This window comes from Pelophylax lessonae (assembly GCF_965119305.1).
Source record: "Pelophylax lessonae genome assembly, chromosome: 8".
Taxonomy (NCBI): Eukaryota; Metazoa; Chordata; class Amphibia; order Anura; family Ranidae; genus Pelophylax; species Pelophylax lessonae.
This window is the reverse complement of record NC_138775.1, coordinates 1306806-1333729: the sequence shown is the minus strand read 5'-3', so window position 1 is coordinate 1333729 and position 26924 is coordinate 1306806. Positions and strand designations below refer to the sequence as shown.

General features: G+C 50.6%; 1 protein-coding gene across 1 annotated transcript in view; it reads left to right on the top strand.

The window, feature by feature from the left end:
* GRM7 (glutamate metabotropic receptor 7) overlaps positions 1-26924 on the top strand; it is a 469560-nt gene that overhangs the window by 297096 nt on the left and 145540 nt on the right. The window contains exon 7 of the mRNA XM_082266150.1: positions 4810-4949. Coding sequence (XP_082122276.1) covers positions 4810-4949 — 140 coding nt within the window. The remainder of the gene's footprint in view (positions 1-4809; positions 4950-26924) is intronic.

Sequence of the window (26924 nt, the reverse complement as noted above, 5' to 3'; positions counted from 1 at the left end):
CCCTCTCTATACCTTCCTTTCTAAACCTTCCTCTCTATACCTTCCTATCTATACCTCCCTCTCTATACCTTCCTCTCTATCTTCCCCTCTATGCAGTCCTCTCTATACCTTCCTCTCTATACATTCCTCTTTATACCTTCCTCTCTATACATTCCTCTCTATACCTTCCTCTTTATACCTTCTTCTATATACATTCCTCTCTATACTTTCTTCTCTATACCTTCCCCTCTATAACTCCCTCTCTATATGCTCCTCTCTATACCTCTTCCTCTATACCTTCCTCTCTATATGTTCCTCTCTATACCCTCCTCTCTATACATTCCTCTCTTTACCTTCTTCTCTATACCTCCCTCTCTATACCTTGTTCTCTATACCTTCCTCTCTATACATTCCCCTCTATACGATCCTCTCTATACATTCCTCTCTGTACCTCCCTCTCTGTACATTCCTCTCTATACCTTCCCCTCTATACATTTCTCTGTATACATTCCTCTCTTTACCTCCCTGTCTATACCTTCTTCTCTATATGGTCCTCTCTATATAGACCTCTGTATACATTCCTCTCTATACCTCCCTCTCTATACCGTCTTCTCTATACCTTCCTCTCTATACAGTCCTTTCTATACAGTCCTCTCTATACATTCCTCTTTATACCTCACTCTCTATACGTTCCTCTCTATACATGCCTCTCTATACCTTCCCCTCTATACCTTTCTCTCTATACCTTCCCCTTTATACATTCCTCTCTATACCTTCCTCTCTATACCTTCTTCTCTATACCTACCTCTCTATACCTTCCCCTCTATACCTTCCACTCTATACCTTCCTCTCTATACCTTCCCCTCTATACATTCCCCTCTATACCTTCCTCTCTATATCTCCCTCTCTATACCTTCCGCTCCATACATTCTTCTCTATACCTTCCTCTCTATATTTTCCCCTCTATTCCTTCCTCTCTATACCTCCCTCTCTATACCTTCCGCTCCATACATTCTTCTCTATACCTTCCTCTCTATATTTTCCCCTCTATTCCTTCCTCTCTATACCTTCCCCTCTATACATTCATCTCTTTACCTTCCCCTCTATACCTCCCTCTCTATACCTTCCGCTCCATACATTCTTTTCTATACCTTCCCCTCTATACATTCATCTCTTTACCTTCCCCTCTATACCTCCCTCTCTATACCTTCCGCTCCATACATTCTTTTCTATACCTTCCCCTCTATACATTCCACTCTATACCTTCCTCTCTACACCTTCCTCTCTATACCTTACTCTCTATACATTCCTCTCTATACATTCCTCTCTATACCTTCCACTCTATACCTTCCTCTCTACACCTTCCCCTCTATACCTTCCTCTCTATACCTTACTCTCTATACCTTCCTCTCTATACCTTCCTCTCTATACCTTCCCCTCAATACCTTCCTCTCTATATGTTCCCCTCAATACCTTCCTCTCTATATGTTCCCCTCTATACCTTCCTCTCTATACTTTCCTCTCTATACCTTCCACTCTATACCTTCCTCTCTATACCTTCCTCTCTATACCTTCCTCTCTATACCTCCCTCTCTATACCTCCCTCTCTATACATTCCTCTCTATACCTTCCTCTCTATACCTCCCTCTCTATACATTCCTCTCTATACCTCCCTCTCTATATCTCCCTCTCTATACCTTCCTCTCTATACCTCCCTCTCTATACCTCCCTATCTATACCTCCCTCTCTATACCTCCCTCTCTATACCTCCCTCTCTATATCTCCCTCTCTATACCTTCCTCTCTCTACCTCCCTCTCTATACCTCCCTCTCTATACCCTCCTCTCTAGACCTCCCTCTCTATACCTTCCTCTCTATACCTTCCCCTCTATACCTTCCTCTCTATACATTCCCCTCTCTTGGCTCACTTCCCCCCTCTCTCCTCCTCCTGTTTTCCTTGCGGCCCTCTCGCCTTCCCGCCGTGCCGGATTCTCTGCAGATCACAGAAGACTTATTATTACTTCTTTTAAAGCCACCCAGCGATTTCTTTAATAATTCTCTCCATTTCCTGCCTTCAATAATTGAGCTCATTTTGGTAATTTGGACGCCATTGTGCGGCAGAAGGCGGAAAGGCGCTATTCTGGCTAAAAAAATGAGAGAAAGGTTTTGTGTCCCGCTAATGCCCTGTGTCATCGGAAAACAAGCAGCGCTAATTATTTGGCAATTTAGCAGCAAATTTGGGAGATTTTTTTTTTGTTCTCCGGCTCCTAAAGCTTTCTTATATAAAGGTACAGCTCCTGGACTTCCCTCCATTACCACCAATTCTCCGTAATAAAATCCCGCTTCTTCGAGGACAGAGACGGCTTTGTGTCTCTCCGACTCATGGAAGAATTTGCTGCTAATATTCCCTCTGATAACACGCCATTTGCTGCAATAATTTGGAATTCAGATGCTCTAAGTAGTTTTCATTAGAGGTAATAATGGCGCAGAAGAAGCTCCTTTCTTGCTAATGGGAACAAGGACTCCGAGTCGGGATGAGAGGGGGGGGGGGGGTTACTGTGCTAGTGATACCTGAGATCAGCTCTCAGGAAATCCTACTCATTATAGGTCATCGTGCTTTTAAACTCCATCTAGCAATAGAAGATGAGCATCCCCCCCTCCTACCTTTACTTATTGCCCCAAGGCAACATCTTGAAAGCCATCTTATATTTGCTGAGCACCAGTAAGGACCCGGGTCTGAACATGCAACCTCTGCTGTTTCTTCTTGCTGAGCCACCTGAGATGCTGGACAGCACCCTGTCTGGTCCATTGCACAATCTTGCCTTGTTTCTGGTGATCCTTGAACTCTTTGCTCCTCCCATGATCTTCGTATTCAAACACACCTTAGCACTTCCTGTTTGCCAGATTATTGTGCTCTCCCCAATTAATATTTCCCTCTTGTCACTCCTGCTACCGTCAGTATCTTCCTTACTCCTTGTTACAGAACTTTGGCTTACTTACTGACAAAGCTTCTGCTTAATCTCTACCTGATATGTCTGCTGCTGGACCCCGGCTTGCTTACCTCCTGCTGGGGCGATCCTGAGGACCGTGACCTGGTACTAACATGCAGCAAAACCCTTCCCCACCACCAGGAGCTCTGGTGAACACCCGTTAGTACTTAGTACCTAGGGTGAGCCCACGCCATCCTTCAGGGGGACCTGCTTGTATACTTATCCTGCTGGCCTGTGAGAGCCTCTCTACTTCTATAGCTACTGGTCTCCAAGTCTGATCCCTGATTGTGACAGAATATTCAGGCAAACAAGAAGTGCAAAGGCATGGCTTAAATCAGAAGCTCATGGGAGGAGCAAGATGTTCAAGGTTCACTGGAAACAAGGCACAAGGCAGAATTGTTTAATAGATCAGACAGCAAGCTGTCTAGTATCTTTGGAGGCTCAAGAAAAAGAGACATTGCCAGACACAGCAGAGGTTGCAGGTTCAGAGCCTTCTAGTAGTAGGTGGTCTCATTCAGCTTGATTTGTTCTGTAATGTTGGAGATGTTTTGTAGATTCTCCAATCCTTTTCTTTAGTCCTGAGTGTCAGGAACATCTCCTAACATTTATATCCTCCCATGGAGCACCAACACCTTCATCCAGTTCATGGTGGTGGCACAACCCTGTTCTAGTTACATTATCTCAGCCATTGGTGTCTGCATAGGTGTTCATCATTTGAGTCACATGGCTGTGGGCAGGGTTGTTCCTGTGTGGCGGCACTGCGCCCAGGTGTCACGAGCTGAGGGGAGGGGTGCCAAAACCAGTGACGTACCAACAGGGGGCAGTCCACCGCGGGTGCCACACATTGGGGGTGGTTTCAGGCCGGCGTCACCAACTGTGACAGTTTGATTCGAATTGCCCAGAGTCACACAAAGTCCCACCTGTGTGATGATCCTCTTCCTCTCCTCGCTCTGATGCCACTGGTGAGGCTGCATTGATAGGCACTGGTAGGGCTGCGCTGATGGGCACTGGTAGGGCTGCGCTGATGGGCACTGGGGAGGCTGCATTGATGGGCCCTGATGAGGCTGCATTGATGGACATTGATGGACATTGCCAAATAAACATTTGTAAAGGGGAGGAGGTAGTAAGATGACCACGCCCATGTGGGGGGGCCAGAAATATTTCTGCACCCAAGCGTCTGTGACCCTAGGATTGGCCCTGGCTGTGGGTCAGAATTAGTATCAAATCTCCAGGGAAATTGATGTTCTAACGAGTTTATATGTGGAAGACAGAAGGTGTTGAAGACCCCAAGGATGGTTGTTCCAGTTTGGTGTAGATGGCCGTTTTCACTCCTCTTGTGAACCAGTTGTCCTCTCTGGACAAAAAGTGGCCTCACTGTCCTCCAATGAATGTCCTGTCTCTAGGACGTGTAGGAAGACCGCTAAGTCCTGAGTGGTAGAACCGGTCCTCTTATGTAGGGTCATTCATTTAGTTGGTAGGTTTCCTCACCCCCCCAGATGTACAGGTCTATGAATTTCTCAGTATACTGCAGGAAGTGACTTGGAGAATCTACGAAACATCTCCAACAGAACCAGTCCATCCAGATGAAGGAAACTTCCAGGAGATAGAATTCCGTGTAGTTTTATCTCAGCTCGGTATTACAGAGGTTTCTTTTTTATGGATTATCTTTGTAGGTAGAACAATTTGTTTCCAAGGCCTCCTTACTCTACAGTGGAGAGGAACAACGGGAGGACCTGGGAATGGAACCCGGGGGCTTTGATTAGTAATAACATACAGAGGGGGGGGGGGGACAAAGGAAGATACCATATTCACTGTGACCGATATTCCTTTATGCTCTGCAGGTAGTGCCGGTACCCCGGTTCTCTTCAATAAGAACGGCGATGCCCTGGGCCGGTATGACATCTTCCAGTACCAGATGGGGAACCAAAGCACTCCAGGCTATCGGCTGATTGGACAATGGACGGACGAACTCCAGCTTAGTGTAAGTCATGCCTTTTATAGAACAAAGCAAAGTGCGGAAATTCTCAGTGACCAATCAGATTTCATTGTTTTAGCTGCTCCGGACTAAAGAGCGATGAAATCTAATTGGATGATGGGGGATTGCTGAATTTCATAACTCTGTACTTTTTTATTAATCCATCCTTTGCCCAGACAAAAGAGATTCACTGAGGGTCTCTGGGAGGATCCTTGGAAGGGTCTCTGGGAGCATCCATGGAAGGGTCTCTGGGAGGATCCTTGGAAGGGTCTCTGGGAGGATCCATGGAAGGGTCTCTGGGAGGGTCCTTGGAAGGATCTCCGGGACTGGGAGGGTCATTGGAAGGGTCTCCAGAAGGGTCCTTAGAAGGGTCTCCGGCAGGATCCTTGGAAGGGTCTCTGGGAGGGTCCTTGGAAGGGTCTTCGGGAGGGTCCTTGGAAGGGTCTCGGGGAGGGTCCTTGGAAGGGTCTTCGGGAGGGTCCTTGGAAGGGTCTCCTGGACCGGGAGGGTCCTTGGAAGGGTCTCCGGGAGGGTCCTTGGAGAGGTCTCCAGGAAGGCCTCCAGCTAAATTATTTCAAACCTAAAGTGCATCTGAACCAGAAACGTATATGAAACATATAATAAACACACCACGGATTGCAGCTCCCCTGTCCTCAGATGTGGAGGCATTTGTTTTCTTTTTTCAGACTTTTCTCCTTTATTTCACCCGGTGATCCTGCCAGTAACAAGCTTCCTGTCATAGAGTGACAACGCTCACTCACTGCACTGTATCCCTGGAGGAGCAGCGTTGTCATTGTGTGTCAGGACTGTGGATCATTAAGCATGGAGGGGGTGTTCTCTGATCTCCAGGACAGGAAATAATAATAAGTGTATATTGGTGTCACCCACACAGAGTTCCTGAAAATAGAAAATGGGATCAATAAACAATCGGTCATGTGACATCTCACTGACTTTCTACCCCTGGGGTCTCCAAACAAAGGGCCAGTTTACTGTCCTTCAGACTTTAGGTGGGCTGGACTGTGGCCACTGGGAGTAGAAAATGTCCCCAAATCAGTGGGAAATTGGTGTCATTGAGAAAAATTGTGCCCAATCATTGGTGTCAGTGGGAGGAATTGTGCACCTTCATTGGTGTCTCATTGGTGTCAGTGGGAGGAGTTGTGTCCCATCATTGGTGTCAGTGGGAGGAATTATGCCCCATTGTTGGTGCCAGTGGATGAAATGCCCCAAGTGCCAGATAAAAGCAAGCAAAGAGCCGTATCTGGCCCCCGGGCCACAGTTTGGGGACCCCTGCTCTACGCCATGAAATCCCCGTTTACAGAACTGTAGTGATCCGGAGCGGTCCCTATAAGAAAGTGCTGAGGGTGGTAAATATACGTCTCCAGGCCCCCCCCCCAGTGATGGGAATTGGGCCGGATTTGGTGTCTGGGAATCTTGTGTGAAATTCGGCAAACAAAAATTATTTTCTATTTTATTCCTTTATTTTCCATTCTTTTATTTATATTCTATTATTTTCCTTTTTTTTTCTATTCCTTTATTTTCTATTCTATTTTATTCTGTTCTTGTTTTCTGATTCGTTGAAATTTGTTACGATTGTAAATCGGAAATTTGGATACACTGGAATCAACAAAAAGAATCGCACGTGTCTTCTGCTCAGTGTGCCGGTGATGTAAGGCCCCATTCCCCGCCCATTGATGTAAGGCCCCATTCCCCGCCCATTGATGTAAGGCCCCATTCCCCGCCCATTGATGTAAGGCCCCATTCCCCGCCCATTGATGTAAGGCCCCATTCCCCGTCCATTGATGTAAGGCCCCATTCCCCGTCCATTGATGTAAGGCCCCATTCCCCGCCCATTGATGTAAGGCCCCATTCCCCGCCCATTGATGTAAGGCCCCATTCCCCGCCCATTGATGTAAGGCCCCATTCCCCGCCCATTGATGTAAGGCCCCATTCCCCGTCCATTGATGTAAGGCCCCATTCCCCGTCCATTGATGTAAGGCCCCATTCCCCGCCCGTGATGTAAGGCCCCATTCCCCGCCCATTGATGTAAGGCCCCATTCCCCGCCCGTGATGTAAGGCCCCATTCCCCGCCCATTGATGTAAGGCCCCATTCCCCGCCCATTGATGTAAGGCCCCATTCCCCGCCCATTGATGTAAGGCCCCATTCCCCGCCCATTGATGTAAGGCTCCATTCCCCGTCCATTGATGTAAGGCCCCATTCCCCGCCCATTGATGTAAGGCCCCATTCCCCGCCCGTGATGTAAGGCCCCATTCCCCCCCCATTGATGTAAGGCCCCATTCCCCGCCCATTGATGTAAGGCCCCATTCCCCGCCCATTGATGTAAGGCCCCATTCCCCTGTGATGTAATGTAAGGCTCCATTCCCCCCCCCATTTCCTTCCATGATCAGGGATTGGGCGCGGTCCTCCGTTGTCTCTATCAGGAATCCAGCTGGTGCTGATTTCATGTGGACAGGAAGTGGCTGATGAAGGCCGCAGGAGATCAGCAGTCCTGAGAACGAATGTTCCCATAGCACGCCGTCTACTGATGAAATACCGCGCTCGCTCTTCCTGGCTGCGTGCTGCGTTCTGATTTGGAGATATAAACATGAGATTGTGAAATCTGTGATTTTGCACCTCTAATTACTCGGCCTCGGCGGAGCGAATGTTGGGGGTTGTTGTTGTAATGTGCGCGGCGTTGCTCGCTGTGATCAATGTGCCTGAAAGGGAAGGTCATGGAGTCTTGTATGAGTGCGGCGTGCGGCGAGGGGCCCCCAGGTGCGTTGTGGAAGACGCTCCTATTTGTTCCCTCTGTCATCAAAGCTTTTATTACGCTCACTGTGACGGATCTTCCAGGCAGCCCGGGGAGCCCGATTACATTTTCCTGGCCGGGCATTTGTGGCTTACGCTTCCCCTCCATCGCTCAGAAATGACATCAAAAGTCACAGAAAAATGCATTACGTGCGATCCGCAATCTGCATCAGCGAGGTAATAACTTGTCATTTGAGGGACGATGCGGCGGCGCCACCCCGGGGGGCTCCTGTCCGCCCTCACAGCCCCAGGATTCAGGGAGAGATATTGGACTATTAAGAACAATAAGAAATCGCAGGATGGCAGTCCCAGATGTGCGCTAAAGCGATTATCTTATATAAGAAGGACGATCGGAAAATTCTCCTAAATCATCTTCCGCTGAAGAGGGAAAGTCACCTTTACAGAGTTTATATCTGCGTGGGGGGGAGGGGAGAACAGATTACAAGGACTGCCTGCTGAGTCGCGATGAATGAACCGATTCGGATCCAGACCGGTTTAGTGAACGCCAAAAAACCCCAAACTTAGCGCCAAACCCCACTGAAGTCTACAGGAACTGAATCCTTCCACGGGACAGCCCCCAATAACCCCCCCCCCCCCCAATAACCAGGGTTGGATTTACCTTCATACACAGAGCATCCGGAAAGTTCTCACAGCGCTTCACTTCTTTCACATTTTATATTACAGCCTTATTCCAACATGGATTCCATTCATTATTTTCCTCAGAATTCTACAAACCCCTCCCCCATAATGACAACGTGAGAGAAGATTGTTTGAAATCTTTGCAAATGTATTAAAATGAAAAAATCCCATGTGCATAAGTATTCACACCCTTTTCCATGTACATAAGTATTCACCCCCTTTGCCATGTACATAAGTATTCACCCCCTTTGCCATGTACATAAGTATTCTCACCCTTTGCTCAATACTTTAGTGAAGCTCCTTTGGCACCAATTCCAGCCTCCAGTATTTCTGAGTATGATGCTACAAGCTTGGCACTCCTATTTTTGGGCAGTTTCCCCCATTCTTCTTTGCAGGACCTCCCAAGCTCCATCAGGTTGGATAGGGGAGGGTCGGTGCACAGCCATTTTCAGATCTCTCCAGAGATGTCCAATCGGGTTCAAGTCTGGGCTCTGGCTGGGCCACTCAAGGACATTCACAGAGTTGTCCCGTAGTCACTCCTTTGTTATCTTGGCTGTGTGCTTAGGGTCGTTGTCCTGTTGGAAGATGAACCTTCCCCCAGTCTGAGGTCCAGAGCGCTCTGGAGAAGGTTTTCATCAAGGATCTCTCTGTACATTGCTGCATTCATCTTTCCCTCCATCCTGACTAGTCTCCCAGTTCCTCCCCACACCATGATGCTGCCACCACCATGCTTCACAGTAGGGATGGTATTGGTCAGGTGATGGGCGGTGCCTGGTTTCCTCCAGACATGACGCTTCCCATTCAGACCAAAGAGTTCAATCTTTGTTTCATCAGAGCAGAGAATTTTGTTTCTCATGGTCTGAGAGTCCTTCAGGTGACTTTTGGTAAACTCCAGGTGGGCTGTCATGTGACTTTTACTGAGGAGTGGCTTCCGTCTGGCCACACCCATACAGGCCTGATTGGTGGAGTGCTGCAGAGATGGTTGTTCTTCTGGAAGGTTCTCCTCTCTCCACAGAGAAATGCTGGAGCTCTGTCAGAGTGACCATCGGGGTCTTGGTCACCTCCCTGACTAAGGCCCCCCTCCCCCGATCACTCAGTTTGGCCGGGCGGCCGCTCTAGGAAGAGTCCTGGTGGTTCCAAACTTCTTCCATTTACAGATGATGGAGGCCACTGTGCTCATTGGGACCTTCAATGCTGCAGAAATGTTTCTGTACCCTTCCCCCGATCTGTGCCTCCATACAATCCTGTCTCCGAGGTCTACAGACAATTCCTTGGACTTCATGGCTTGGTTTGTGCTCTGACATGCACTGTTACCTGTGGGACCTTATATAGACAGGTGTGTGCCTTTCCAAATCATGTCCAATCACCTGAATTTACCACAGGTGGACTCCAATCAAGTTGTAGAAACATCTCAAGGGTGATCAGTGGAAACAGGATGGACCTGAGCTGAATTCTGAGTGTCATGGCAAAGGGTGTGAATACTTATGTACATGGCAAAGGGGGTGAATACTTATGTACATGGCAAAGGGGGTGAATACTTATGTACATGGGATTATTTCCTTTTTTATTTTTAATAAATTTGCAAAGATTTCAAACAAACTTCTCTCACGTTGTCTTAATGGGGGAGGGGTTTGTAGAATTTTGAGGAAAATAATGAATGGAATCCATGTTGGCTGTAACATAAAATGTGGAAGAAGTGAAGCTCTGTGAATATTTCCGGATTTTCTGTATTTGATACATTGTCACTGAGAACACTGCTGGTTTTTGCAGTTTATTACATATGAAGCCGCAGACTGTAGATGTGTTATCGGTGGTGGAGGTTCTTCTTCTTCTGGTTATGTTTTTACCCCCCCCCCCCTCCCCTCCACCCCATGTTGTCCTGTATGTCGGTTAGGGTTAGGGTTACGGTGAGAGTTAGGGATAGGGATAGGGTTAGGGTTAGGGATAGGGTTAGGGATAGGGTTAGGGATAGGGATAGGGTTAGGGATAGGGTTAGGGTTAGGGTGAGGGTTAGGGTTAGGGATAGGGTTAGGGATAGGGATAGGGTTAGGGTTAGGGATAGGGATAGGGTTAGGGATAGGGATAGGGTTAGGGATAGGGTTAGGGATAGGGTTAGGGGTTAGGGGTTAGGGTTGCCTATTGCCGATAAAGACACAGGAAATGGATCATGGACCCACCCCAAAGGTCATAGCCCCACCTAGTGTTGGACACAGGGAGTGGCGTAGGCTGGCGCATTGTAGAGGCAGATCAAAAAAATATCACTTGTGAGTTCAGAGAGCAGCGATTGGGCAGAAATAAGACACAAATGTGTATAAATGTGCGTTTCCGTGTTACAATAAATTCTGGCCAATAGAATGCATTAATGCCAATCACTGATAAACGCATGCAGACCGGCTCCTCCCATTTATGTATTCAATTCCAACAATCAAGGAGAGGAAATCGGGGACGCAGCGTCATGAGGTATTGTTGATGTAGGGTTTGGCTCCGCCCATTCTCTCTGTTATTGGGTGACAACGCTCTGACTCTGTCTCCCAATTCTGTTCCTGCGTTGTCACCCTGTCACACGTCCTCCTGGTGGAGACTTCACACATTGCACAGGCATGCTCCATTGTTGTCACCATCAGGCAGCCGGCGGTGGAACGTGTGCATGGAGACAGCAAAATGAAATAAGCTGCAAAGAGCCGCAGGAGATCCGCAGTGAAAATAAATATGAAGAATGGATGGGTGGGCGGAGCTCGGATCCCTCCGGTTGTCGGGTTATATAAAGTCCGGCACACAGACGCTGAGACATTGCGGATTCATTCACTGATGGGCGATTATTTATTTCCAGCGTGTTTCCTTTCATTGTACAGCATTTCTCCCCCTCCCCCCTCCAGCCAATCAGCAGCCGCCGATGGGTGCAGAACTAATTCGGGGTCCCTCTATAATTGCTTCTCCAGGACATGTTGGGATAATGAGATTTTGTCCTCTGCGGTGTCACCAGACTCTCCGCCTGACACTCGATCTTCCAGCTTTCCGCTGATCACAGCAGCTCACCTCCAACGTTCGCTCTTTTCTCTTTATCCCTGAAAGTGGGGGTGAGGGGGGATGGGCGGGGGGCCTTCTTTCCGCTTCGGTTTTTTTTTGCGGTTTGCGATTTCCCCCTCGCGGCTCCAATGATTTGCAGGAAAACGATTATTATTTTTAAAGGGCGATCAGACCTGGAAATGCAGCAATCCACCAATCAGATGAGAGAATGTGGGGGGGGGGGAAGGGGGGAGGTCACGGGGCACCGGGGGGGTCATCATAGGAGGAGACCATGGAGCTCAGATTGTAGGCGCAGCTGAAGGTGAGATAGACGCATTTCTGATGGAGTGATGCAGTGGACATACCTGTGTGTGTGTGGGGGGGGGGGGGGGGAGAACCGTAACATTGTTACCCCAAACCCTTCATCAGATTTCTACAAGCAATAATACACAGGCATGGAACCCCTCTTACTGCCCTGTGTGGCCCCCACATGGAACCCCTCTTACTGTCATGTGTGGCCCACGCATGGAACCCCTCTTACTGCCCTGTGTGGCCCACGCATGGAACCCCTCATACTGTCCTGTGTGGCCCACGCATGGAACCCCTCTTACTGCCCTGTGTGGCCCACGCATGGAACCCCTCTTACTGCCCTGTGTGGCCCACGCATGGAACCCCTCTTACTGCCCTGTGTGGCCCACGCATGGAACCCCTCATACTGTCCTGTGTGGCCCACGCATGGAACCCCTCTTACTGCCCTGTGTGGCCCACGCATGGAACCCCTCTTACTGCCCTGTGTGGCCCACGCATGGAACCCCTCTTACTGCCCTGTGTGGCCCACGCATGGAACCCCTCTTACTGTCATGTGTGGCCCACGCATGGAACCCCTCTTACTGCCCTGTGTGGCCCACGCATGGAACCCCTCTTACTGCCCTGTGTGGCCCACGCATGGAACCCCTCATACTGTCCTGTGTGGCCCACGCATGGAACCCCTCTTACTGCCCTGTGTGGCCCACGCATGGAACCCCTCTTACTGCCATGTGTGGCCCACGCATGGAACCCCTCTTACTGCCCTGTGTGGCCCACGCATAGAACCCCTCTTACTGCCCTGTGTGGCCCCCACATGGAACCCCTCTTACTGCCCTGTGTGGCCCACGCATGGAACCCCTCTTACTGTCATGTGTGGCCCACGCATGGAACCCCTCTTACTGCCCTGTGTGGCCCACGCATGGAACCCTTCTTACTGCCCTGTGTGGCCCACGCATGGAACCCCTCTTACTGCCATGTGTGGCCCACGCATGGAACCCCTCTTACTGCCATGTGTGGCCCACGCATGGAACCCCTCTTACTGCCCTGTGTGGCCTCCCGCATGGAACCCCTCTTACTGCCCTGTGTGGCCTCCCGCATGGAACCCCTCTTACTGCCATGTGTGGCCCATGCCTGGAACCCCTCTTACTGCCATGTGTGGCCCCCACATGGAACGTCTCTTACTGCCCTGTGTGGCCCCATTGTTTGGAATTTGCTGGCTGTGCATTTTAAAGAGGAACATCAGCCTGGAGTGAATCCGGCGTCACCCCGCTCGCCCACACATTCCTCCATCTTTGGTGATCCCACATGTGCGCCGATGTGTCGTGGGGCTTGAGGACAAGACTGAGACCTGCGTCATATCTGCACATGTGGGACTTCCATGCGCGTGCGCACATTACTGGTATCTAGGATGGGCGGGAATCACCTGGGAGGAGCCATCAGGGATTCTCATATTGTAGAACCGGTACCTTGTATTGGCCTACCCTGGTCAAGTGTCTCAATAAACTCCCTCCAGGCTCCTCCTATGGATATTTCTCCTTTCACACAACCATAGCTCAGGGAAGCCCCCTCTAGACCCCATAAAGAGGATCTGTCTCCTCTGTAGAGCTTCCATTGCTCTATGGCTTTTATTGCACTGAAAAACAAGGACCCTTCTTGTTGGCCTCCAGCTTCTGTTCGCCTTCTCCAGATTCTCTGGTCACCTGACTCTGTTGGCCTTCTCCAGATTCTGTGGTCCCCTGACTTTTTTGGCCTTCTCCAGGTTCTCTGGTCCCCTGACTTTGTTGGCCTTCTCCAGGTTCTCTGGTCCCATTAATCTGTTGGCCTTCTCCAGGTTCTCTGGTCCCCTGACTCTGTTGGCCTTCTCCAGGTTCTCTGGTCACCTGACTCTGTTGGCCTCCTCCAGGTTCTTTGGTCCCCTGACTCGGTTGGCCTTCTCCAGGTTATCTGGTCACCTGACTGTGTTGGCCTCCTCCAGGTTCTTTGGTCCCCTGACTCGGTTGGCCTTCTCCAGGTTATCTGGTCACCTGACTGTGTTGGCCTTCTCCAGGTTCTCTGGTCCCCTGACTCTGTTGGCCTTCCCCAGGTTATCTGGTCACCTGACTTTTTTGGCCTCCTCCAGGTTCTCTGGTCCCCTGACTTTGTTGGCCTTCTCCATGTTCTCTGGTCCCCTGACTCGGTTGGCCGTCTCCAGGTTCTCTGGTCCCCTGACACGGTTGGCCTTCTCCAGGTTCTCTGGTCCCTTGACTCTGTTGGCCTTCTCCATGTTCTCTGGTCCCCTGACTCTGTTGGCCTTCTCCAGGTTCTGCGGTCCCCTGACTCTGTTGGCCTTCTCCAGGTTCTCTGGGTTCCTGACTAGGGATGATCGAACTTTTGAAAAGTTCGGTTCGACCAGAACACCCGAACTACCCGAAAGTTTGGCCCAGATTTCAGAACCCCATTAAAATCAATGGGACCCGAAATTCGGTAATCAAAAAACACCATTTTGAATCCTTAAAACCCAATAAATGCCCCTAAAAAGTGCCTAGGGTTCTGGGTCATGCCCCAGGGACTATTAATCACACAAAAAAAAGTTCTTAAAAATTTTCATTTTTGAGCCAATTATTGAAAAAAATTATTGAAAAAAAAATGAGATTTCTTGGATTTAGTGTCTGGGGGTCTAAAAAGTGTACCTGTGAAGTTTCAGCTCTGTAGCATGTCCAGAACCAGAAAAAAAAAAAGTTTGTTTGTATTAGAATGAATATAGAACAGGGACATGGCTTCACTATTTTCACACCCGGCTTTTTGTTGCAGGCGTTTATAGGGCTTTTTTGTGGACGTCTTTGGAGGCAGGCATGACATCTGAACTTCTGTGTAGGGGTATATATACACACACACATATATGTATATATACACATATATAGGTGTGAAAGTAGCAGAACACTATGGCTGCGCTAATGAAATTATTAACACCCATAGGACTTCGCTCCTTTCACACCTATATGTGTGTATGTGTATATATACATATAAGTGTGTGTGTGTATATATACCCCTATACACAAGTTCAGATGTCATGCCTGCCTCCAATAACCCCCCAAAAAAAAGCCTGCAACAAAACAGTCAGGTGTGAAAGTAACAAAGCCACTAACCTGTTCTATAGCAAATCTAATAGAAACAATCTTTTTTCTATGGTGGTCACCCTGATATGGAAGGGTTTTGTCACCCTGCCATAGCAGTCAGTTCACCCTACACTACACTACGGTCCCCTGACACTTCACACTTTCCCTACAGAAACTAGATTATTAAATCTAACTATGGTGGTATATAGTACCCTAACTACACTAGATATCCCTTTCCTCACACTAATAATTGCTAAATGACACTTTGAAGCAGAAGTAACAGAACTGCTTCCACTCTCTTCCACAGCCCTGTATTACAGTGCTAGAGATTTGGCGGGGGCTATCTTATATACTGGGGGCGTATTCACTAATGATTGGCCTCTGGACCCCCTAGTCACTCCAATCACATTTTACTGATGGTTCTGGTCCAATCACGGGCTTTTAAAGCCCAGTACCTGTCCCATTGCATTTCGGTTGGTTCTGGTTTCTGAATTCCGAACTTTTTCAGAAAAAAGTTCGAAATTTGGCCGAATTTCGAACAGTCAATGTTCGGGTCGAACTGATGGTCGACCCGAACTGTTCGATCATCCCTATTCCTGACTCTGTTGGCCTTCTCCAGGTTCTCTGATCTCCTGACTCTCGGTTTCTGCTTTTTGCACGGCCTTTATCCTGTATTTTTATTTCTGCGTCTAATGAAAAAAAAAAAAATGTGAGTGGTTGATAAACATCCTTTATTGTCTCCGGCTAATCCTTTATCTCCCGGCTGGAGGAGACGGCACAAAGCTAATCCAGTGAGAGGCAATCTCCCCCGATCAGGCCACCGGCCTCTCCGCTGCATATGATTTCCCAGCCCTGCCTCTTTTATCACCGTCCCCCTGATTAATCCTGACACCCGGTCCCCAGCGCTGCGATAATGACATTCTCGCCACTTTCCTGACTGCACAAAGCCGGAGACTTTCTATACGGCTCTGCGCGGAAGGAGGAGACCTTGGCCCAGCCTGGTGGTGGGGGGAGGGGGGGGTAACAAGGGACCTTCTGGCTGCATCTGATGAGCCTTGTAATGGGAATAAAACCTTTGTATGATTTGGTTTCATTATCTCCCTCTACACAACATCCATTACCAGCCTGTCTGGGCACCGCTCTCCCCCAGCCACATTAAAGGCTCAGCTCAGCCGCGTCTTCCTTATAGCGAGTCGCAGATCTGGGACAAGGATGGGAGGGCAGATCTGGTAGAAGGATAGGAGGGCAGATCTGGTAGAAGGATGGGAGGGCAGATCTGGTAGAAGGATGGGAGGGCAGATCTGGTGCAAGGATGGGAGGGCAGATCTGGGACAAGGATGGGAGGGCAGATCTGGTACATGGATGGGAGGGCAGATCCGGTACAAGGATGGGAGGGCAGATCTGGTGCAAGGATGGGAGGGCAGATCTGGTAGAAGGATGGGAGGGCAGATCTGGTAGAAGGATGGGAGGGCAGATCTGGTACAAGGATGGGAGGGCAGATCTGGTACAAGGATGGGAGGGCAGATCGGGTACAAGGATGGGAGGGCAGATCGGGTACAAGGATGGGAGGGCAGATCTGGTACAAGGATGGGAGGGCAGATTTGGTACAAGGATGGGAGGGCAGATCTGGTACAAGGATGGGAGGGCAGATCTGGTACAAGGATGGGAGGGCAGATTTGGTACAAGGATGGGAGGGCAGATCTGGTAGAAGGATGGGAGGGCAGATCTGGTACAAGGATGGGAGGGCAGATTTGGTACAAGGATGGGAGGGCAGATCTAGTACAAGGATGGGAGGGCAGATCTGGTACAAAGATGGGAGGGCAGATCTGGTACAAGGATGGGAGGGCAGATCTGGTAGAAGGATGGGAGGGCAGATCTGGTACAAGGATGGGAGGGCAGATCTGGTACAAGGATGGGAGGGCAGAGATTTCGGACTCCATATTGCACACCGGCTGCGGGATTACAGCCTCAAATCCAACACCTTCAAGTGGAATTTATCAATGGCCGCCCCCATGGAACAGTTCTCTGCAGATTCCGGTAGCGTTGTCACCAAACAAGGTAAGTATGGATGTGTGATGGGTAACCTGGGGTTAGAGGTCAGTCTATGGCGAGTAGTGGGGGTGGGGCTCAGGTGAAGGGATACGGCGAGAATTTTGGATATACTGGCTTTATTTTTAAGGGTTGGGTTTAAATATAAACTCAACATTCTGTGTTCAATTTACCGTGGCAGCTACACAACCGGGGGATGTAAACGGCCCCCTCTGACTGTATTTTGGACTTTAGGTGGGTGGTAAAACTGCAGCTCAGCCAACCAACCCCCCCCCCCCCCACACACACACACACAGCTGTCTGTGCGAATAAAGCCATTTGTCACAAAAGAAACTAAAAGTGAGAGGAAATCCAAAATGTTACAGTTGTCACCAGAGTAAGAGAGGAGGGCGAATCTTCCAATGGGGACAGCCATCTAGGAGGGAGATTGCTGCTCCCTTCCTGTTCTATCTCAGGAAGTGACAGGACAGTGACAGTGACAGGGACAGGAAGTGACAGGACAGTGACAGTGACAGGGACAGGAAGTGACAGGACAGTGACAGTGACAGGGACAGGAAGTGACAGGACAGTGACAGTGACAGGGACAGGAAGTGACAGTGACAGGGACAGGAAGTGAAAAAAAAATCTCCAGCTGGACACGGATGGTAAACAATAAACTGACCAGGTTTAACCATTTCCTACAAAACATTTTTAATTTATTTTTGAAACTTGGAGCTTTAATTAAAAGAATTCCCGGTGATCCTACCATGGAGGTCCTTGTTCAGGCACTTCCTCTTATAGGGTGACAACTGTCTCACAACTGTACTCCTGCGTTGTCACCCTGTCACTTGTGCCCCCTTGTGGAGACTACAAGCAGTTACGTTACCACTCCTTTGGCTGTTTGCAGAAGCTTCCATTAAAATAATCCTACGATGGAGGTCCTTGTTCAGGCGCTTCCTGTTATAGGCTGACAACGCTCTGTCCCTGGTTTCCAGTTGTGTTCCTGGGTTGTCAATGGAGACTACAAGTTGATACGTTGATGTACATTATTACCCAGGCATGGTCCACCATTGGGAAGCCCACCTACTGGAGTACATGTGGGCAGGAAGCGTGTCACCTATCTGGTCAGTGAGCCTGACGTGTAGAGGAGGTCCTCTCGTATAATTCCGGCTCGAGGACCACTGATAGTGAGACAGCAGCCACAGGAGCACGGTGACGTAGGAGTGCCTGCAATCAGTCCAGTAGTTTGCGTGGCTGCAGTCAGCAGCAGTGGCGGCCCGTGCATAGGGGGCGCCAGAGCGCCGCCCCCCCTAAAAAAAAAGAAAAAAAAATAGAAAAAAAAAATGACAAAAAGAACAAATAAAGTTTTGAAAAAAAAAATTGTGTTTGCAGGCCTATGCGCTGGGCCTGGTGGCTATGGGGGGTGGGGGGGGTGGGGTTTACGACCCAGAAGAGGCGCCGATTGGCTGCCTTCTGGGGGCGTAACCTGGGCGCAGGAAAAAGTGCTGTGCCACCCCCACCTTCGTGATATCCTGGCTGTGATTGGTCCAGTCTCCAGCCTGGACCAATCATCATCCAGGATATCGCTGACTCGCAATGGGGGCGATGCCGGTGCGTGCGTCAGTCATGCACCGTCACCGCCCGATCTCCTTCCCGCCGCCCGGACCGGAAGACAGAAGACTGAAGAGGAGGACGTCCACGGCGCTGCTCGTCTCGGTTCCCAGAATCCCGCCATCCCGCCGCCGTCAGAAGGTAAGTGATTGAAGCCGACCTGTGCCCTCACCTGTGCCATGCCTGTACCATCACCTGTGCCATGCCTATGCCATCACCTGTGCCATCACCTGTGCCATGCCTATGCCCTCACCTGTGCCATGCCTGTGCCATCACCTGTGCCATGCCTATGCCATCACCTGTGCCATGCCTATGCCATCACCTGTGCCATGCCTATGCCATCACCTGTGCCATCACCTGTGCCATGCCTATGCCATCACCTGTGCCATGCCTATACCATCACCTGTGCCATGCCTATGCCATCACCTGTGCCATCACCTGTGCCATGCCTATGCCATCACCTGTGCCATGCCTATACCATCACCTCAAAGTCATGCAATTTTTTTACCGCATTTTTTGCCGCGAAGCAATACCTATTACATTTTTCTTTTTGCGCCCCCCCCCAAACATTTTGAGCACCAGCCGCCACTGGTCAGCAGGGAGATGTAGCAGTGAACAGGCTGGTAGAAGGCTGCTGGAAACAAGACTTGCTGGGCTGAAAGTCGGTAATGGTCGGGCAGATGGACGTAGATGGTAGACAGGATGGTCGGGTCACAAGCCAAGTCGGTACCAAGAGAACAGTAAGGCAGGAGCAGAAGGCAGAAGCGAAATCCAGCAGACGAGCCGGGGTCAGGGTATGAAGCAGACAATCACAGGTTAGGGATCAGAGGTCACACGGAATCAGGAACAATGCACAGAAGCTGCAGACCAAACAGCAATGAGTCCATGCAGAAGGCCAGGTAAAATAGCCCGCCTGGCGCCATCATTAGTGACAGATGTGCGCATTGATGAGCGAGTGCGCATGCGCGTATGCCGATGCGTGCTCCCCAACCCACAACCAAGAGGAACTCCATCTATCCTATGGACCAGACTTCTCTGACAAAGTGGCTGTAAAGAGGCTGCAGGACATCAGCAGCACTGAAATACTTCAATAGATAAGAAAAGTTTTTAAATACAATAAAAAAGAAGCAAATCCTTAGGTACAACCCTGGATCCCTAATCCCTATTGTTGCAGGTTGCCAGGTTGGCGCACACGGAGGCTGCACGGTTTGGCCCCCATAGAGTCACCGGCTTTGGTCCCCGGATTATCACATTGTTTCCGGATCTCCTTCACTCCCGAGATTTTTTTTTATGCCTCGATAATTTTTATATTTTCGTAGGAAGTTCCCCCCCCCCCCCACTTCCACCGATGGCCGGAGAATTAGTGGCGGTCCCCGGCTCCTCTTCTCTCTCTAATGATTTCCCATTAATTGGACCCGGAATAAATCCGCCTCGGGCCCCTCTTCTCCTGATCCGTCCTTTAATATTGAATGAGGTTATCGCAGCCTCAGATACCAAGCTTCATCTTCCAAGCCGCAAATCAGAGCCACGCCGAGATTTACCGCCAATAAGGAATCTCCAACCAATCAATGAAGAACGTTTCCAACCGTAAATCCCGGAGAGTTTCTTCTTTCTAAGATTCACAAATAAATCTTCAATCGGAGAGACAAACATTCTGCTGAGATCTGCGGAGCCTCCGGGTGGAAAGTTCCTCTTCTTAGGGCCGAGTCACACCACCCGCGCCCGCTGCGTTTCTATTCCTCATCAAAATCGCACGGACAGCGGTCAGTATGGATTTCCTCCGCTGCAGTTCACAAATGTAGAACATGCTGCAATTTTTCTGCAAGGAACTGGCCTGAAATGTATCAAAAACTCCCTGAATGCGCTTTTTCCTGCGATTTCTGCTGCTTGTTAGGAGCCGGCACCCTCCGGCGTTCTTCTAACCGGTGACTCATCAATGCTGTCAGCGGCAGAGATGAGTCATTGGGTGTTAATAAGCCGGCGCCTCCGGCTTCCTGACAATGATGAGTCATCCCTGCCAGCACAAGGGAATCCCGCTGACAGCCGAAGGAAAAAAAAATGGAGTGGGAACCCCTCCCCCCCCCCAAATCCATACCGGCCCCTCTGACCTAGGTGACCCCGCCCCTTTGTTTAATTAGCAGCGGGGGAAGCGGCACAGTCATTTGACGAGTGTCAAGCAACAGGAGCAGTCGTGTTCGACGGTCTGCGTCTTTTCTTTTTTTTTTTGCAGGCCAGAGATCGACGTTCCTGGTGACTGATGATGGATTTACTTCGGGGGGGGGGGGGGGGGGGGGCGTGTTCATTTTGGCAGCAAATTTTGCTTTAGTTTTAGTTATGATCTTTTGTCTAAAATTCCATTTTAGTTTTAGTCCCATTTTAGTTACCTGCAATTGTCTTAGTTTTAGTTGTATTTGAGGCCTGTAATGCACAGTGCTCTGGACGGTGGTATGAGGAGACCTGTAATGCACAGTGCTCTGGACGGTGGTATGAGGGGGCCTGTAATGCACAGTGCTCTGGACGGTGGTCTGAGGAGGCCTGTAATGCACAGTGCTCTGGACGGTGGTCTGAGGAGGCCTGTAATGCACAGTGCTCTGGACGGTGGTCTGAGGAGGCCTGTAATGCACAGTGCTCTGGACGGTGGTCTGAGGAGGCCTGTAATGCACAGTGCTCTGGACGGTGGTCTGAGGAGGCCTGTAATGCACAGTGCTCTGGACGGTGGTCTGAGGAGGCCTGTAATGCACAGTGCTCTGAGGGGGCCTGTAATGCACAGTGCTCTGGGATGGTGGTGTGAGGCCTGTAATGCACAGTGCTCTGGATGCTGGTGGTCTGAGGAGGGTTGTAATGCACAGTGCTCTGGATGCTGGTGGTAAGAGGAGACCTGTAATGCACAGTGCTCTGGATACCGGTGGTAAGAGGAGGCCTGTAATGCACAGTGCTCTGGATACCGGTGGTAAGAGGAGGCCTGTAATGCACAGTGCTCTGGATACCGGTTGTAAGAGGAGGCCTGTAATGCACAGTGCTCTGGATACCGGTTGTAAGAGGAGGCCTGTAATGCACAGTGCTCTGGTTGGTGGTCTCAGGAGGCCTGTAATGCACAGTGCTCTGGATGCCGGTGGTAAGAGGAGACCTGTAATGCACAGTGCTCTGGTTGGTGGTCTCAGGAGGCCTGTAATGCACAGTGCTCTGGTTGGTGGTCTGAGGAGGCCTGTAATGCACAGTGCTCTGGATGCCGGTGGTAAGAGGAGACCTGTAATGCACAGTGCTCTGGATACCGGTTGTAAGAGGAGGCCTGTAATGCACAGTGCTCTGGTTGGTGGTCTCAGGAGGCCTGTAATGCACAGTGCTCTGGATGCCGGTGGTAAGAGGAGACCTGTAATGCACAGTGCTCTGGTTGGTGGTCTCAGGAGGCCTGTAATGCACAGTGCTCTGGTTGGTGGTCTGAGGAGGCCTGTAATGCGGCATGTTGAGGGTATATGGTCTGGTATGGTTCAGGAGGGGGAGGGGCTTTCCTGGCCTTCATGATTTGATAGGGGTCTGGTTGAGATTTTGGGGGAATAAATGTACTGTGTGGTGGGAACCGCCCCTATGACATCATATCCTCTAAGTATCGATTCAGGAAATGAAGAAAGAAATTGGTTACATTCGACGTTCAAATGTTTGCAACTTCCACTTTCCATCTTTTAAAAAATAATTTCAGTTGAAAGGTCCAATAAAGGAATAAACAGGGCGGGGACACAGGAATGGGGGTCGCCTTTTACTTTCATGGTGCAATGATATCCAGGCAAATAGCTAAAGACAGTGAAAGGAGAATCAGCACAGCGATGAGCTCATCTCTCTCCGTCACTCTGCTCCCTCCTCCTATCAGCATGGCTCTTTTTAGCACATGAACACTGGAGCACATCTTATTGGCCCCTTGTGCTGCACCCTTCTTTGCCAGTCTGAGCTCTGCTGTGCAGGGCATTGGAAGAGGTTGCTGCCAATGCCTTCCAGTGCTTGCATTAAATCAATCATGAGCTGCATTATTTCTCTCAGCTGATCCCCAGCTTCTTCCTCAATCCATTCTTCTCCTTCTATTCCCCATTCAGAGAGTCACCGGGCCGGCGCTGCCAGACAATACAAATACCACACTGATTATTTTTGGGCTGCCGGTGACATGATAATGGCGAGATTTCCTCGGCTGCTCCATGCGGCGTTCCCATTATCTCCTCGCCAGGCGTCGCAGGGAAAGCGCTGCCCGCTCCTGGCACACGGCGCCCTGGAAGAAAAGACTCGCCTTGTTTACCGGAGGATTGCGGCTCAGGATTTATGGGGTGTTAGATGGGCTTATTGCACATGTTTGTAAAGCCATATTGATAATTATACACGGTATAAATCACCGGCGCCGTTCTCCGGGAAGCCGGCTGTGATTTATCGCTGTCTGCTGGAAGATGGAGGAAGGAAAAGCCGAGGCGGCCGCCGGATTAACCCCCCGCCTTCCCTTCTCCGAGGACTGGAGGCCGACATTGGAAGAAGGCTTATTTACAGCAGAAGAAAGCGCCGCGGTATTACCAGCGATGGCGGCTTCCTGCATTCACACTGTAGATGCAAAAATAAGAATAATCGCCGGGCGCATATAACGGAACACGGGGCACGGAACACAGAACACGGAACACAGAACACGGAACACGGGACACGGAACACAGAACACGGAAAACGGGACACGGACACGCTCCCGCTGACCATCGCAAAGAATCCTTCTTATGGTTCAGCATTGAAACTGAATCATGGGGATCACTGATTACTGCTACGACCATATTCTATCGATGGCATCGTCCTGGGTCCCTCCCCCTTTGTCTGCATTCAGCTGGCATACAGGGAAATGTCATTCACGAGTCATGGTGTCACCCCAGATCCACGCCCCTTTGTTTACATTCAGCGGACGGTCAGGGAAATGTCATTCACAAGTCATGGTGTCACCCCAGATCCACGCCCCTTTGTTTACATTCAGTGGACGGTCAGGGAAATGTCATTCACGAGTTATGGTGTCACCCCAGATCCACGCCCCTTTGTTTACATTCAGTGGACGGTCAGGGAAATGTCATTCACGAGTTATGGTGTCACCCCAGATCCACGCCCCTTTGTTTACATTCAGTGGACGGTCAGGGAAATGTCATTCACGAGTCATGGTGTCACCCCAGATCCACGCCCCTTTGTTTACATTCAGTGGACAGACAGGGAAATGTCATTCACGAGTCATGGTGTCACCCCAGATCCACGCCCCTTTGTTTACATTCAGTGGACGGTCAGGGAAATGTCATTCAAGAGTCATGGTGTCACCCAAGATCCACTCCCCTTTGTTTACATTCAGTGGACGGTCAGGGAAATGTCATTCAAGAGTCATGGTGTCACCCCAGATCCACTCCCCTTTGTTTACATTCAGTAGACAGTCAGGGAAATGTCATTCACAAGTTATGGTGTCACCCCAGATCCACTCCCCTTTGTTTACATTCAGTAGACAGTCAGGGAAATGTCATTCACAAGTTATGGTGTCATCCCAGATCCACTCCCCTTTGTTTACATTCGGTGGACAGTCAGGGAAATGTCATTCAAGAGTCATGGTGTCACCCCAGATCCACTCCCCTTTGTTTACATTCGGTGGACAGTCAGGGAAATGTCATTCAAGAGTCATGGTGTCACCCCAGATCCACTCCCCTTTGTTTACATTCAGTAGACAGTCAGGGAAATGTCATTCACAAGTTATGGTGTCACCCCAGATCCACGCCCCTTTGTTTACATTCGGTGGACAGTCAGGGAAATGTCATTCAAGAGTCATGGTGTCACCCCAGATCCAAGCCCCTTTGCTTACATTCAGTAGACGGTCAGGGAAATGTCATTCACGAGTCATGGTGTCACCCCAGATCCACGCCCCTTTGCTTACATTCAGTAGATGGTCCTGGAAATGTCATTCACGAGCTATGATGTCACCCCAGATCCACGGGGTGGATACATCACCAATCTTGTCTCCATATATCACCCAAATCGTCCTCTCCGCTCCTCCCAAGACCTCCTGCTCTCTGGTCCCCTTGTCTCCTCCCATACTTGTCTCCAGGACTTCTCCAGAGCCTCTCCCATCCTCTGGAACTCCCTACCTCAGTCTGTCCGGCTATCTCCTACTCTACTGCCTTCAGGTGATCCCTGAAAACTCATCTCTGCAGGGGAGCCTATCCCACCTCCAACTCTTATAAGCAGGGCCCTCTTATATTTTATTCTATTGTCCTGTACTGTGTGTTTTATGTTATAAAGCGCTGCACAAACTGTTGGCGCTCTATAAATCTTGTATTATAATAATAATTAGTCATGGTGTCACCCCAGATGCCCTTTGTTTACATTCAGCCAACATGCAGTGAAGTTTAATTTACGGGATGTGATGTCATCCCCAGATCCCCTTTGTTTACATTCAGCGGACAGGCAGGGAAATGTCATTCAGGGGGCGGGAGAACGTCATTTCCAGCAATCATTGTGGCAGAATCAATCAATGTGCTGCATTATTAGAGGAGGGGAGAGTGGAGGGGGGAGGAGTAGAGGGGGGTGGAGTGAAGGGGGGAGGAATATTGGGAGAAGGAAGGGGAGGAGGAGTGGAGGGAGGAGGAGTGGAGGGGGGAGGAGTGGAGGGTGGAGGAGTGGAGGGGGGAGGAGTGGAGGGGGGAGGAGTAGAGGGGGGAGGAGTGGAGGGGGGAGGAATATTGGGAGAAGGAAGGGGAGGAGGAGTGGAGGGGGGAGGAGTAGAGGGGGGAGGAGTGGAGGGGGGGTAGAGGGGGGAGGAGTGGAGGGAGGAGGAGTAGAGGGGGGAGGAGTGAAGGGGGAGGAATATTGGGAGAAGGAAGGGGAGGAGGAGTGGAGGGGGGAGGAGTAGAGGGGGAGGAGTGGAGGGAGGAGGAGTAGAGGGGGGAGGAGTGAAGGGAGGAGGAGTAGAGGGGGGAGGAGTGAAGGGGAGGAGGAGTGGAGGGTGGAGGGGGGGGAGGAGGGGGAGGAATATTGGGAGAAGGAAGGGGAGGAGGAGTGGAGGGGGGAGGAGTAGAGGGGGGAGGAGTGGAGGGGGGGTAGAGGGGGGAGGAGTGGAGGGAGGAGGAGTAGAGGGGGGAGGAGTGAAGGGGGAGGAATATTGGGAGAAGGAAGGGGAGGAGGAGTGGAGGGGGGAGGAGTAGAGGGGGAGGAGTGAAGGGGAGGAATATTGGGAGAAGGAAGGGGAGGAGGAGTGGAGGGGGGAGGAGTAGAGGGGAGGAGTGGAGGGAGCAGGAGTAGAGGGGGGAGGAATATTGGGAGAAGGAAGGGGAGGAGGAGTGGAGGGGGGAGGAGTAGAGGGGGGAGGAGTGGAGGGAGGAGGAGTGGAGGGGGGAGGAATGGAGGGGGGAGGAATATTGGGAGAAGGTAGGGGAGGAGGAGTGGAGGGTGGAGGAGTGGAGGGAGGAGGAGTGGAGGGGGGAGGAGTAGAGGGGGGAGGAGTGAAGGGAGGAGGAGTGGAGAATGGAGGAGTGGAGGAAGGAGGAGTGGAGGGAGGAGGAGTAGAGGGGGGAGGAGTGAAGGGAGGAGGAGTGGAGGGTGGAGGAGTGGAGGGAGGAGGAGTGGAGGGGGGAGGAGTGAAGGGAGGAGGAGTGGAGGGGGGAGGAGTGGAGGGAGGAGGAGTGGAGGGAGGAGGAGTGGAGGGGGGAGGAGTGGAGGGAGGAGGAGTGGAGGGAGGAGGAGTGGAGGGAGGAGGAGTGGAGGGGGGAGGAGTGGAGGGAGGAGGAGTGGAGGGAGGAGGAGTGGAGGGGGGAGGAGTAGAGGGGGGAGGAGTGGAGGGGGGAGGAGTAGAGGGGGGAGGAGTGAAGGGAGGAGGAGTGGAGGGGGGAGGAGTGGTGGGGGAGGAGTGGAGGGAGGAGGAGTGGAGTGGGAAGGAGTAGAGGGAGGAGGAGTGGAGGGTGGAGGAGTGGAGGGAGGAGGAGTGGAGGGGGGAGGAGTAGAGGGGGGAGGAGTGAAGGGAGGAGGAGTGGAGGGAGGAGGAGTGGAGGGGGGAGGAGTGGAGGGGGAGGAGTGGAGGGAGGAGGAGTGGAGGGAGGAGGAGTGGAGTGGGAAGGAGTAGGGGGAGGAGAAGAAGTAGAGGAGGCTGTAGACAGTTTTCAGGGTTTCGGTGGAATTAGCGGAAGAGGAAGAATGGGATACATGGGCAGCGCCAACATTTTTTGACCAAAAAAACTGCAATATTTTGGGACTAGCGATAGTTTTGACTGTTATCAATAAAATAAAATTGGATTGGGGTGCTGCTCTCTGTAGTTCATCACCCAGAAATGTTCTCCTATAGTACACTGTGTGTTAGAATGTCCCGTAATTCCATGCTGGTCCTGAAATACAAGGTACAGAATTGGGGGTACAGCGACCTCCGAACCTCTGAAAGATTTGTGTATTTTCTGTGTCGCCCTCAAAGTCGCAGGAAAAGACCTTCTCACCTCTGTAGTATTTTTGTTTTATGAGTTG